Source organism: Ruditapes philippinarum, unplaced genomic scaffold, assembly GCF_026571515.1.
Source record: "Ruditapes philippinarum isolate M1 unplaced genomic scaffold, ASM2657151v2 ctg2379_1_1_1_1, whole genome shotgun sequence".
Lineage (NCBI taxonomy): Eukaryota > Metazoa > Mollusca > Bivalvia > Venerida > Veneridae > Ruditapes > Ruditapes philippinarum.
Genome location: NW_026854464.1, coordinates 5,713 through 22,062, shown reverse-complemented (window position 1 = coordinate 22,062; position 16,350 = coordinate 5,713). Strand labels below are relative to the sequence as shown.

Sequence of the window (16,350 nt, the reverse complement as noted above, 5' to 3'; positions counted from 1 at the left end):
AATTATATTTGTTCTAGCACCAATGTAGCTGTTTAAGCGAAAACGATATTCAAATGAATATTCTTGGAAAAAGTGTGCGTATCAAAATCGTTAAAATGTAGTCCAATGTATGCTTTGACAGACAGATTTAACATCGCAAACATCAAGAGTAAACAATTCAATATTAATTATTTCAATTATTTCAATTGATATTATTATTTATTTCATTTTAGGCATACGTGCATAAATTTGGAATTAATCAATTAATCGTCACATTGAACAGACTCAATCAAACCGAGTCTGCAATTTTCATGTAATTTTATTGTGATAAATGCTTCCGAAGGATCACCCTTTCTTTATTTTTTTTATTTTGCATGGCTTATACGTATGCAGTTATGTTCTGTACCATAGTTATCTTATGTTTTAAACATCACATAATGTTGGCTTTGTAATATAATGTTTGAGTTTGTAAATATCAATTTATCAAAGTTATTTGTTCAGGTATTACTCATATTATTTTCATACTTTTCATACTTTAAATCCTAATATCTTCCCTGACCCGGAAGTGGTTAGCCTTTGCAACCAGTATACAGCCAAGCCAGCTTGCATATTCGACCTGTCTGATCAGTTTTTTTTTATACGAGGGTTGTTCAATATATAATGAGACTTTGTTCATATCTTTTATTTGATACATTCAACGGTTATATACAATACATAATAACAAAGATCATTCATTTCTGAATACAATCTGAAAACGTTAAAGTAATTCATAAAACAGTTTTAAAGTTACAGAATTTATAAGAAAGTTATGTTTGCACTATCGCCCCCGCACAACATGTCGCGACGTCAGCGACGTCGTTTGCGCAGTTTAAACGTCGTTATGTTATACATAAATTACTAAACTTCTATTAGGATTATTCAACACTATAATAGTTATGCTTAAATCTTTCGTCAGTATACGATGCGAACTTCCTACGCTCACGTCAGCAATTTCGGCAAGCTGTGCCTATCCGTATTAAGCGCTGACTGAATTGACGTGACGCGTGACGCTTCACGGACTTTTCCTGCCGGACCTATAGATGTGAGTCCCTCAGAAAACTTTTTGTGCCACCTAAGCACTAACATTCGACAAACACTGTCTTTCCCTTTAGCCTCTTACAACATTGTAAATGTTTCCGTCGCCGATTTGCCTAAATGCAAGCAAAACTTAATTTCGCCCGCACTTCAAGACGTTCTTGCGTCATAATCTTAACGTGACAACGTGTCAGGGTACCGTGAACAAATGTTGATTACATCAATGTTTTACGATGCAATGACGTCATTTTTTCACATGGCGTCACTGATATAATGTACAAACTATTGGCGGAGTTTTACGTCATTGCAAAAAATGTTTCTTGCTTTACTTTATATAATTAGTTACGTTTTATAAGACAGAACGGGCTGGGCGATAACGCTTTACTATGGTTATTGAAATGGAAATAATTTCTATGTTACGTTATATTTTTTCTAGCAATCAGCTAATCTGATCAAGAATAAGTTATATGTAATAATGATACCACATTTAGTTATATTTCATGTTAGAATAAAAATATATGAGGACAGTCTCATATATTGAACAGTCCTCGTATTATAATATTGAAATCTTATACACTTCAAATGGGCTGTACTAAACTTAAAAAGGCAAATCCATTTCGTGAACACGAATTAAGCGGGTACAGGATAAATAACAAGAAAGTTGATATTAAGATAAAGTTTACATCAGTTTCATGGCTTCAGTTGAGTTTCCTATTATAAAATATATCATAATATAATAGATATGTATAGAATTATTGTTAGCCTTTACATGAAAGTTATGTAAGAAAATGTATATATTTTATTGTGTCTTATTATATATCTTATATTATACTCTTTGGGTTTAAATAAAAATAACTAACCGTAGTTGTAGTATTTGTGTTTTATATTTGAATTTCAAGCAGATTTTAAAAAAGAAATGTTAAATATGTTTAATGTCAATCAATCAGTCCATCAATCATTTTTCTATTCAGAATGATTTTTAAACTCCCAAACTTTCAAATATTTCTTAATAGTGTAATTAATTGCCTCTTGAATTTACGATCTCATCTTCACAAATTCACGTTTACAACAACACGATATTACGATTTCTACTTCATGAATTTAACTGCACGATTTTACGTTTTGAGTGTCACAATATCAACTTGACAAATTCATGATTTCAACATTACGAATTCTTGAAAAAAAAATTATGTTAAATTCGTGATTTTGAGATCGTAAATTTATGAAATTAAAATTTCACCACTGTACAAAAAGATCTAAATTAAAAACCATTCCATTTTATACGCAAGTAAATTTTCAAACATATTTCATTCATCACAAACAAATGTGCTTCATATTAATTAAATAATTTAATCTATTATTCAAAAGGACAACGTAGGAGATGAGAAAATATTGTATTGGAACTATTTTATGGGTATTTTCCTTTACTTTACTGACACGCTTTAAAGTGGCTATGCAAATATCAGACTTATATAAAATGGGAGGCATTTCATAGAACATAAATGACAGAAATTTAATGACATACAATAAGCATTCATTTTATGGTATATAAATGGGTGAAATTTGGCTAAAAGTATTTATAAATTAATATCGGTCCGAGCTTCAAAACCGATAGTTTTACATTGTCGCAATATGAACCCAATAAAGGTATGTTTTAGGTCATTAAAGTTCTGCACTTTAATTTATTCAATTAATTATTTTCTCAGGATACTCAACATTTCTATTTAACCCTAAATACAGGTATAAAGTTAACGGTTTCTTATCTCATACCAGTAAATATATTCTCGGCTACAACATCCTCCTCTCACCTCTGTACTGCTAAGGAAAAGTAACCGTTGCTGATACAATATACTTCTCGTAGCGGTAACTTCCCCTGATCAGTATAGAAACGTGACATTGAAATATAACACGGCTGTTGTAAAATCCTTAAGTTAATGTTCATTTACTAGTGACAGTGTGATATCTTTTTAACATTAATAACAGTAGACGAGTCAGTTATAATGGCAGGCGATTCCCTTTGAAGCGGAAAACATAAGTATACATTATTCTGCAATATTATATAAGTTCACTTCAAGAGGTACCATATAGCTCTCCATTATTAATTATTGCTGATAAATTGGCAAATTGAGATACTGTCATATGTGACAGGGTGAGCAAAATGTGCAGCCTGGCCGGAACTCGAGCCCAAGACCCACGGAGTACTGTTCAACGGTTCTATCGTCTGAGCTATCCGGCCGTTTACACCTCTTCTCTCCTAAATATTGCACAGTTTTCAACCGTGACATACTCTCTCGTTATACTGAAATTCGTACCTGATTTTTTCACGGTTACAGTTGAATGCTAATTAAACTATGAGCTATATGCATTCACGGTCCCCCGCTTGGCGTCAAATGTAAGAGGGTGCGAAAGATGTGCAACCTAACAGAGACTTAAACCCGGTACCCTCGGAATACCGTTCTGCCGACTAAGATGTCAAAGTGAACAGTTTTAAACCGTATTCGATCTAATTCATAATCACTCAAAAGGAAAATCAAATATCTTACAGCTCTCAATTGCTTTCTGAATTTGATAACATTAATATTAACATATGGGGGTGTCGATAATTCTTCTATTTATGTTTGAATCCTTAAAAAGATTTTTTGTATTTATGTTATCTTTATAGATATTTCCCCCCTAACTTAATGTCATATGCGAAATAATTTATAAAGTTGAATGAATCATAGCAACATAGAAAGTTATTTTGACATTTGCCCGTTCACTGACTTAATACCCTTGCATCGGCGTAATGTCACTATATCCGTTATAAGTTTAACTTTCAATTGTGCAAGGCAGTTAATGTATTACAGGTTTATAAAAGAGAAAAAGAATACTTTCATCCCAAACTATAAAAAGAATATGTCTTCTGAAAAAAAAAAAAAAAAAACATACTGAAAATTTGCACAATTGCAGATTTGAACTCGAAATTAAAGTTTGATAGGCTGAGCACTTCATGATCTTAACTATCTTACCACTATGTTACTCAGGTTTATATACCTATATGTAATTTTATTCTTCTTCATTGCAAATAAAATCAAAATCAGGGGGTATAGCCAAAGCGGACAATGACTGTCTTAAACGAGTTGCAGAGACATTGTTCGTCACCACAACGGACATAGTTCGTTCCAACAAACTGAAATCACAGAAAATGGCTATATTTTGAAAAGAAAGAAGTAAGTATTTGTAAAAAGGAAAATCCTTCAGACCTTCTGCTGTATTGTTTTTAAAATACATATAAAATATTGTGAGAATTCCTTGATTAAGAAACAATTACACAGGAAACACATAACCCATAGTCCCCTCATTTATTTAATGTTAATATGACGAAAGTAGGAATAAAAAGAATGTTTATTTCTGCGGTGATCCGTTTGGCCAGCACGTTTTCTCTAGGACGACATTATGATGGTGATTTTACGATGGACTATCGCCATCAAAAATGTCCTGCTTTACAATCCTTCTGTCACCATCGTACTGTTGAAATCGTATTGTCATAGTGTCACTATCATTTTGTCACCATCGTTATTAAATCTGTATTATTAGTAGCTTTTTTATATTTTGATATATTTTAAAGATCCGTAATTGCCAAAAGAACTATTCAAATTAATAATTGATAAATCCTTTTAAAAAATTTAGCTTGAAATGGGTTAATATCATTAATTTATTAAACTTATGTATCATTGAGGTAACATATTTGCATTGAGCACAACATACTGAAAAGAATATTTATGTATTTTATGAATTAAAATACTGTCACAGCGTTCGTTCTTACTCGTATTCAGTCAAAACAAATATATCATATTTCTGACAGCTAGATTTTTTATTCCTTCAATTATCTGTTTACATCAATATTGACAAATAGGGGTGTCGATACTTCCTATACACATATAGTAGAGTAATAATAATATTCAATTTGTTCAATGACTGCTAAAATTACATAATATATGCTCATTTTTTTAATTGTCAAGCGCATCTGAACTGACTGTTTATTTCCTAAGATTGACTGTTGTTGATATTGTAAAATGTTAAGGATAACAAAATATCTACCTGAAATATAAAAAGGCTATTCCCACTATTTTATTAATTTAAAGTTACAGATTATTGCGATGGACATTTACAGATATTTCAATTACCTCCTTTCATATGAAGTAAATTATAAATAACAAAATGTAAAATTCTTTTGACTTTTATATATTCATTGACAAAATACTTTTGGATGGGCATAATGTCACTTTAACCATTATAAGTTTAATGGTCAATTGTGCAAAACATTGAATTAATTAAGCTATATGAAAGAGAGAGAGAGAGAGCTTACATGACAAACCATAAAAAATATATCTTCTGAAAATGAAAACAAATACTAAAACAATATATACAATTGCAGATTTGATCTCGAAAAAACACGTTTCATATCCTAATAGCTTCATAACATATACTCCAAATAAACTCCGCGTTCCAAATTGATCTATTGTTTATATCAACCACACGTTAATATTCGAGAGATGAGAGAGATAACATTTAGATCGGAACAATATACTAGTTTGCATGAACATTTCATAATTTAAATCAGTCTTAAAACCTGACTTGTTTTTATTGTATCTAAGTTTGTAAAGCTGTAATACAGTGCCGCCGAAAATGACCTTGAGATTTAAATGCATGTATATATGTTATATCTCAAATAAAGACAATATAATCGTTCCACAAAATGACTGAAAGTGGATATAAAATAGGAGAGGTTGATGAAATTCCTGGTCGTGTGAAGGAAACATTGTGTCAACCATGTTTAAGTAAGGATAAGCAAACTGTAGCTGACAAGTTTTGTTCAACTTGTAATGAATTCCAATGTAATGATTGTTCAAATGTACACAACGTGCTCAACATCTTGATAAATCATGAATTGGTGAGCGTGAAAGAAACTAATGCTACAAGTATTTCGTTTATAATGGAGGCCTTAGATATATGTGATCAACATCAAAAACATTTTAAATTCTTCTGTGAAGATGAAAACATACTTTGCTGCAGTACTTGTGCTATTGTAAATCATCGAAAATGTCACAGCGTTGTAGAAATTGAGAAGATTGCAGGGAAAATGACGTCAGTAGGTTCTAAATTAGGGGAGAAATTGTTGGAAGCTAGAGAAGATGCTGAGGGTATTGCAAGACACATCCGTTCTTCAAAAGACCAACTTGCTAAAGATATAAAAGAAATACATGTTAAGGTTAGACGAATGCGAGACGAAGTAATGAGAATGTTTGACGATTTAGAAGATTTTGTCATCAAGAGAGCTGAAACTCTTCAGAGAGAAACATCAGAATATCTGACAATGAAACAAACACAAAACGATAAACATTTGGTTGATGTTACATCGTGCTTGGAGACGATTGAAAGTATTTTCAAAAATGGAACTCCAGTTCAGAAATATATAGCAGAACAGAAAATGGAGAGTAAAATCAATGCCCTCTGCAGAAACATCAGGAAGGAATGTCAGAATTTAATGACGGTGAACATTTCTTTTCATTTTGATGAAACATTAAAACTTCCGCCATTACCAGTTACTGAATACGTTCCAGCACAATTGCTATTAAAGTATTATCGCCAAAAAGATCTAAATTCTGTTAACATGGCGATGACTTTAACACAAGTTTCTGCTATTGTTTTGGATAAATCGGGAGATGATATCGATGAACCGTTCTATACAGGAATAGATTTTCTACCTGATGGTAGACTGGTGGCTGTAGATAACACAAACAAGAGATGTTTAGTGTACAATGAGAAGCTTGAGAAAGTAGGATCACATCAGCTGTCTTACATACCATTATCTGTTGTTGTAGTATCCGAGGAGGAAGTAGCGATAACACGTGGTAATGAATACAGTATAGAATTTCTACATGTTAGTAAATGTAATGAAATAACTTCAAGTAAGACATGTAGAGTGAAATCGAAATATTACTCCATATGTATGAAAGATGATAAACAATTTGTAGTTGGAACGTTTGGTGAACCAAAACCTGTCCGTATTGTATCAATGACAGGAGAGGAGCATGACTTTAGTGTTAACTTTCCAAACAAGACATATCCGATAGGCACTAGCGCTAGTACTTATATAAACAGCAGCGACAAAGTGGTGATTACAGATAGAGACGAGCATACTGTCTGCATATGTGACATAAAGACAGACACGAGAGTCGAAGTGAAAGATAATTTGATACAGGAACCACGTGGTGTAACAGTTGGTCCCTTTGATACTATCCTTGTGTGCAGCAATAAAACAAACACCATTGTACAGATATCCCAAACAGGTCAGATGTTATCATCGTATAATATAGATATGAAATATCCATATAGAGTATGTGTTTCGCGTGATAAATCATGTCTTGTTGTTACAAATAACTGTCTTGGAAATAATACTATGCAGAAATTCAAAATATCAACATAGTAGCTGTTCATGACAAAAAAAGACATTTACATAAAACAATATTCTTAGAAAAAGTGTGCTTATCAAAATGCAGCCGAAGAATGCTATGACGGATTAACATCGCTAACATCAGGAGAAAACAATTTAATATGTATGATTTCATTGACTGTTTATTTTATTTCATTTTAAGCAAATATGCATTGTTTCAATTAATCGTCACACTGAACATTTCATGTACTGACTCAATCAAACCGTGTTAATTGTGATTAATGTTTCCGAAGGATCTATCATTAAGCTTTGCTTTTATGTAAAGCAGTTCTCTTCTGTAGTAGTTATTTTATGTTTTAATCATCATATAATGTTGACTTTAGAATCATAATATGAGTTTGTAAATATCAATTTGCCGAAGATTGTTTTCTTCAAATATTTGTCTCTTCTGTAGTAGTTATTTTATGTTTTAATCATCATATAATGTTGACTTTAGAATCATAATATGAGTTTGTAAATATCAATTTGCCGAAGATTGTTTTCTTCAAATATTTGTGATATAATATCACTACGTTATTCAAATTTTATTATCTTAAATTAATATTATTATTATTTAATACATAAACCCTTATATCCTGCCTGACCAGAAAGTGATTAGCCTTTGCCACCAGTATACACTCAAGCCAACATGTACATTCGAGCTGTCTGACCAGCTTTTTTCTATTCTAATATTGAAATCTTAAACACTTCAAATGGACTGTGCCAAACTCAAAAAAGGCAAATTCATTTCATGAATTAAACAGTTCCAGGATTAATAACAAGGAAGTTAATAAGATAAAATTTACACCAGTTTCTTGGTTTCAGTTGACTTTTCTGTGATATATATCATAATGTAATTTATATGTATACAATTATTGTTAACGATAACATGAAAGTTATGTTAGAAATTAAATATATATTTTATTGTGTATTATCATATATCTTCCATCATGCTCTTCAGGATGAATAGAGATAACTTTCTGGAGTTATAGTATTTGTGTTTTTATATTCCAATTACATTGTTTGTCTAAATATCATACATATTTCTCCAATAAATATTCAAAAGGGAAGAAAATGAAAAAGCTAAACATTTAAAATATACCCCCTGAGTACATTGTGACATTGTTATATTAATGCTAATTAAAAAAATTGTTAAATACTTTTAAGAAAGAAAATCGATTATTTTTCTGTTAAACGATCATAATTTTCAAACAATACTTAAAAGTGGAATTAATTGCTACTTGAATTTACGGTATCAACTTCACTAATTTCAACAACACAATTATTTTTCATTAAATCAAAGTCACGATTTTACGTTTAGAGTTTCACAATTTCAACTTTACAAATTCATAATTTCAACTTCACGAATTTTTTTACAAAATAATGATGTTGAATTAGTGATTTTGAGATCGTGAATTTATGAAATCAAAATTTCACCACCGTACAAGAGGATGTAAATTAAAAACCTTTCCATTTTATATGCAGGTTAAAGTTGTATCATCTTTCATTCATCACAAACAAATGTGCTTCATTAAATGGTAATCAAGTGGCAGACAGTTTATGGAACTATATAAATGAGTGACATTTTGATCAATGTTATATTCATTTCATATAATATAAGCACGTGACCATAGCCGAGGCAAAGGTACACTCATTTATGTCTCTCCATATGCGTACCGGCAACAATGCCTATGAAATCAAGTGTTATGTCCAACCGTAGTCTAAAATGTTATAATATCTAGATGCAATACGTATACTTCATAGGCTTCATAGAATGGAACAGAATAGAACATTGTCGGTTACCCACGGTATATATTCCCTACATACTACATTATCTACGTGGTAGATTATGTAGTGTGTACTTAATATATACCGCGTGTAACCAACGATGAGAATAGAATAGAATTAAATAGATTACGGCAGCTTGTAGTTTAAATAATTTTCTTATCTTTTTCATTTGATTGCATTTAATCTAGAATACTATTTCCACTTAGATTTCTAGTGTAACGTAGATGTTCGTCATCTTGCTTAACTTTATATAAACATGGGGCGTCCGTGGCCTAGTGATTAAGGGCGTTGACTTCAAACCACTTGCCCCTCACCGCTGTTGGTTTGAATCCCAACAGGGACTTTGGATTCTTTCATGTGAGTAAGCTATTCAGCTAGCTTACGGAACATCGGTGGTTCTACTCAGGTAATCGTTGGTGCCTGAAGTAATGCACGGAATGGCACCTGAGGTCTTCTTCCACCAGTAAAGCTGGAACGTAGCCAAATGACATACACTGTGTCGGTGTGACGTAAAATCCAATCAAACTAATAAACAAATTTTATACATTCAAACTTTTTGATTATTTATACTCAGATTAATGTATATAAAAACGAAGCATTTAAAATTGGAAAAATTGAATTATTTTAAATAAATTGTATATAAAACACGTTCCTATATATCAACAAGATCGCTCACATGACCCATCGAACTCATCCGAGCAATTACTAAGGCAAGCATCCTCACGAAGTTTGAAGAAAATTAAGTCCAAAATGGACTAGAGTGTTGAAAGGGTTTTTCCATATTTTGGCGGTGTGACCTAGTTTTTAATCATGAAATTTAAACTTGCAGACTTATTTCCAGGATATTTGGATAACAACATTAGCCACGAGAGAGTTAACAATTACCTCCTGTGACCTAGCCTTTCATAATAGATGACCCATTTCAAACTCCTCCAAGCAATTATCTAGACGGTGTGACCTAGTTATTGACGCCAGGAGATAAATATTCAAACCTGACATAGAAATTAAGAAAAACATTTTCAGATCAATTTCAAAGATATTTTATTTTACCTTTTTTCTGACCGGATATGACCCATATTTTAACTTGATCTAGAAACCAACAAAACAACCTTTCTGAACAATACAGAATATTTGTATCAAAAGTGCAGCTACTAGACTGTTAACAATATTTTTTCTATTTTTAGCTCCTGTGACTTAGTTTTTGATCGAGATGATCATTATTCGAACTTGACCTATAAATCAACAAAATGCCTTTCTAATCAATTTCCAGAATATTTGAATCAAATCTGCAACCACTATAGCGTTAACAAGATTTATCTATTATTAGCTCATTTGCCATATTTTTTAATAGAGATGATCCATATTCGAACTTGATCTTGAAATTTTTAAAACAACCTTCCTCATCAATTTGCAGAACATTTGTATCAAAACTGTATTCACTAGAGTGTTAACAAGATATTTCTACTTTTAGCCTCTGTGACCTATGTTTTAACTTGAGATGACCCATATTCGAACTTGACATAGAATCATTTAAACAATCTTCCTGACTTATTTCCAGAATATTTGAATCAAAACTGCAGCCACTAGAGAGTTAACAAGATTTTTCTATTATTAGCTCCGTGATCTAGTTTTTGATCGGAGATAGCCTATATTCAATCTTGACGTAGAAATCATCAAAACAATATTCCTCATTAATTTCCAGGATATTTGGTTTAAAACTGCAGCCACTAGTGTTTTAACATTTTTTATTATATATTTTTAGCACATGTGTTCTAGTTTTGATCCGAGATGACCTATATTCGAACTTGACCTGTATTTTATTGAGACAAACATTCTGACAAAGTTTGATTATGATCCAATCAAAAATGTGTCTGCCAGAGTGTTAACAGCCCGCCAAAAAGTTGACGACGCACGACGACTGACATAGCCCCAACACTATACCTCACCTTGACAACTTTGTGGTCGGGTGAGCAAAAAAGCCATTATGTTTTGGAAAAATTGAAGGTATTTTCCTACGCATTACATATATGATATGCGCATGCATCAAATTAATGGACTTTCAAATTTTTTGTGGAAAATAAATTTTCCAAAATTTCGTTAAAATATATTAAGTGATATGCATTCTAAAGTGATTGACAGATAAGGTAGCTTTTGGATAATTATGTAGTCAAGGAGGAAAGTAAATTTTATGCTTTTTTGTTGTTCTAAATGGGAAAAAACGGAAGAAGAGTAAAAGTGTGCCACAGATTACGGAGAATATTTGTGAAAAAAGTTCGCTATGGAAAATAATAACCTTCCAAATAACTTCTTTTAACAATTGCTTCAAGATAATTGACACTATCAGATAATAGAACAGGATGGTACTAATCAGGGAAGTCAACACTTTTTTAATAGTAACCGACACAGCCATCAAATATTTTTATACCTGTACACAATTATTCACCTAAAATATCCTCAGGTAAATCTTCAGGTAATGTGTAACCAACGCTGAAAAGCCTTTGACTCTATCTCAATTCATTTAGAAGTTGCAGCACTTTGAAATCAGTTTTGATGGAAAAATCAACGCAAAATAGTTATTGTTGGCAATTTTGAGATGTCGCCTCGTTGCCATGGTAATACGAATTTATAATAGAATAAGTATGCCGTTACAAAGGCTATGGTTGAGTCAACATTTGTGCTAAGTTTGAACAATTTTGAAACCTTTTTTATAGTTTCATAGCAATTTGAACTTGAAACAGGAGGTAAACAGCCATTTTTCACAAAATGCAAATAAATAAATGGGGAAAGGGGAAAAAAATACTTAAAAATCATTCTGAATAGAAAACAGATTGATCGACTCATAAAGATTCGTGCCAAATGTGCTCCTACATTCATGAACTTCTTATATATATATATAAAAATAAATTTTATTTTGATCTCCAAATTGGAGAAACAGCATTATCCCCCAGCCATCACTACCCTCCATAGTTAGTACAAGTTCAGTTCAAAATATACATTACTATCTTTTTTTTGGTCGCGTAACAGTAATGCTCATTTTAGCAGGCCCTTTGTATATGCTCTTCGAGCTCGTAACAAGTTTATTTTTTGTATTGACTTTTATATAATTCCTTTACTGTTTGTACAAATTCTTCAATGTTTGGATGTTTGTTGTATTCTGTAAAAGTGGAGATCCCTGAAGAGCAATATTCCAAACCAAATATATATAGTTGACACTTGCAGTCTCTATTTTCTTTGGAGTCTGTTCATAAGAGATAATAAATTATAAACCCCTGATAATAATTTACGATGTTGGGCCTTTTCTGTTCTAATGTTGTTTAATACAGGTTTGTAGCTAAAATATTAAAGTCAAATAGATAAGTGATAGCGTTTGTATAGATGAGCTACGCAATGCGCGGGCTTATATTACAAAAATTTTCAAACAATATGTTTTTGTGTGAATTATTATTATCAGAGACATAGGTAAAAGTGTTGATCGGCTGTAAACTAATTGTGGAGGCAAATCACTATCGGGTCAGGCAAGATATACGGATTAAAGGTATCTAAAGAACAAATTGACATTATATGGCGTATGTTTGAGCAAAAACAATGATAACATCGGCAAATTGATATTTAGAAACAAATGTAGACATGAGTTATAAAGTTCACATTATGTGATGATGAAAAAATAAGATAACTCTGGTAAAGAACATAATTACTTACATATAAGCCGTGCTAAATAAACATTTTGAGAAAGGGTGATCCTTCGGAACATAAATCACAATAAGCTTACGTAAAAATGGCAGACTCGGTTTGATTGAGTCTGTACATGAAAAGTTCAATGTGTCGATTAATTTATGAATTTCAATTTTAATGCATATGTTCCCTAAAATGAAATTTAGTTATGTGTCCAAAGGACACGGATGCCCCCACTGACAACATATATATGGTATATAGTGAAAAAATCAACAAAGGGCCATAATTCTATTAAATTTAGTCGCAACAAAAATTCCTTCCTTTACTTCCATCTACACATTTAGGTTCTTCATCCCTGGAAGTTTAAGCAAAATCTGCCATCCGGTTTAAGAGGAGTTGCGTTCACAAAATGTCTATATGGTATATAGTGAAAAAATCAACAAAGGGCCATAACTCTGTTAAATTTGGTCGCAGCAGAAATTTCTTCCTTTACTACCATCTACACATTAAGGTTGTTCATCCCTGGAAGTTTAAGCAAAATCTGTCATCCGGTTTAAGAGGAGTTGCGTTCACAAAATTTCTACATAGTATATAGTGAAAAAATCAACAAAGGGCCATAATTCTGTTAAATTTGGTCGCAGCAAAAATTCCTTCCTTTACCACCATCTACACATTAAGGTTGTTCTTCCCTGGAAGTTTCAGCAAAATCTGCCATCCGGTTTAAGAGGAGTTGCGTTCACAATATTTCGGGACGTACGGACAGACGTACGGGCCGACAGACGTACGGACGGACGGACGGACAAGTGCAACGCTATATGCTCCCCACTTTGTAGGGGCATACAAAGAATATATCAATTGAAACATTGAAATTTTTAATATTGAATTGTTTATTACTGATGATGCTGTATGTTACCATTTTGAATTTCTGCATTTTCTAATTTTCAGAACAGCTATTCGTAGCAAAAAGAAATGATGTATCGCGTGAGACATGAACTTTATATGGGCATTCCATATTTCTCTTGCACGATGATAGTATTCGACCTGTTTGTAATATCTGTACAATGGTATTTGTTTTTTGACTGCACACTAGGATAGTATCAGAAGGACCAACTGCTGCACAACGTGGTTCCTGTATCTAATCATCCTTCTTTACGACTCCCGTTCCTATCTTGTTATCGTATATGTATGCTCGTCTCTGTCTGTTATCACCACTTTACCACTGCTCTTTATATAAATACTAGCGCTAGTGCCTATAGCTATGTCTTCTTTGGAAAGTAAACACTAAAATCATGATTTTCTTCTGTCAATTGTACAATACGAACAGGTCTTGGATCATCATAATTTACTTATTTTTTCCTACTTGAACTTATTTCATTACATTACATTTACTAACAAATAGAAATTCTATATTACCTCTTGTTATCGCTACTTCTTCCTCAGATACTACAACGACAGATAATGGGTTGTAAGTTGATAAGATTCTACTTTCTCAAGCTTCTCATTGTACACTTAACATTTCTTGTTTTTATTTTGTCCAGAGCCACCACTCTACCATCAGGTAGAAAATCTATCCCCAAATAGAGGGGTTCTCCAATATAATCTCCAGTCTTCTTCAAATCAATTACAGAAACCGACTTTAAAGTCATTGCCTTGCCAACGGAAATAACACCTTCCCTGCTATAATACTTTCATTTAAATTGTCCCGGAACATACTCAATAATTGGTAATGGCGATATTTTTAATGTTTCCTCAAACTTAAAAGCAGAGGATATTTACATTGCTCTCCATTTTCTGTTCTTCTATATATATATATTTCTGCATAGGAGTTCCCATTTTTGAAAATGCGTTCAATCGTTTATAAGTAGATGTTGCATGAGCCAAATGTTTCTCGTTTAGTGTTTGTTTCTTCGACTGATTTTCCTATGTTTCTCTTTGAAATGTTTCAGCTCTCAAGGCGACGGAATCTATTAAATCATGAGCCAAATGTTTCTCGTTTAGTGTTTGTTTCTTCGACTGATTTTCCTATGTTTCTCTTTGAAATGTTTCAGCTCTCAAGGCGACGGAATCTATTAAATCATCAAACATTCTTATAACTTCATCTCGAATTCGTCTAATATTTACATGTATTTCTTTTATATCTTGAGCAAGTTGATCTTTTGAAGATCGGATATGTTTCGCAACACTCTCACCCCAGTTTTTTTTAGCCCCCTTTAATTACCCCCTTTCCAGAAGGGTCTTTTTCACCAATTTTTTTTAATTTTTTCCCCAAGCTTGCCATTTTCTATGATTAACAATAGACAACTTATAAAAAACCTTTTTTTTAAAAAGGTTCACGAAAAAAATTTCAAATAATTGTTTGTTGGTCAAAATGTTTCAAAGGGGTTTAAATTTAAAAACCCCAAATATTTCCCAAACATTAGCTTCTTTACGTTTCACCAAAAATTTTTTTTATTTCAAGAGGGCCGGATAAATTAAAATTTTAACTTGGAATTTTTTAAAAATTGAAAAAAAATTTGTCAGCTTTCAGTTTGCTTGCCCTTTTTTAAAAACGTTTTTTCAGGCACTAGTAGTTACTCAAATAGAATAACCAACATTTTGTGATGTTATTCTTGAATTAGTAGTACCATAAAGTGTTTACTAGAATTCATTTCGTAGAATGTTAACTTAACATTATTATATAATGTTAATTTTGGCTGAAAATGGTCAGTCATTGTACATTACTTCCTCTTGATCATGATCATGTACAATAATCACAAGCATGAACAAATCTCCGAGTCGAACCACAGACCTTCAATACACTAGCTAGATTACTTCCTCACATTTGATCTTAAAATGTAATCCCTGGCGGAATTAAATTTCACTGTGTCTATCTAATCAATCATCTTAACCACCCTGCCACAGAGGCCCAATTTTCCGTTATAATGGGATGAATAAAACAAACATTTCACAAAAATCTCTGAAAAAACTCCATTCAGATTATTCAAAAAGCTTGTTACAATGCACCAACCAAACCTTTATAAAATACAAAAACAAAGCTATAGCTTCAAAATTCTATTCTAAAGCATTATATAAGACAAATTGCAAATAACGATGAAAAAGATTAAAATTGGACAAGAATGTTGCACTCAAGGTTATATGGAAAACATACTATGATTGGGTGCGTTCTAGAACACAGGTTGCGATTTTGAGGGGAAAAAAAAAAAAAGAAAACAAGAGCAAAAATGTAAAATATGATCATTTTTAAGAGTCATTTCGATTGCTTTTATAACTATGTATTGTTTTTTGAAGAGGGTTTTTGAAATGTGAGTAGGACGGTAGTTTTTCTATCATCTTTTGGAGGCGTGCTGCTTTAAAAATACAAA

General features: G+C 32.1%; 1 protein-coding gene across 1 annotated transcript; it reads left to right on the top strand.

Annotated features, from left to right (window-relative positions):
• The first annotated feature begins 5,791 nt into the window (after positions 1 to 5,791).
• LOC132740208 (uncharacterized) lies at positions 5,792 to 7,522 on the top strand. Its single transcript, XM_060728066.1, has one exon. The coding sequence runs from the start codon at positions 5,792 to 5,794 to the stop codon at positions 7,520 to 7,522; it is 1,731 nt and encodes a 576-aa protein (XP_060584049.1).
• The last annotated feature ends 8,828 nt before the right edge of the window (positions 7,523 to 16,350 follow it).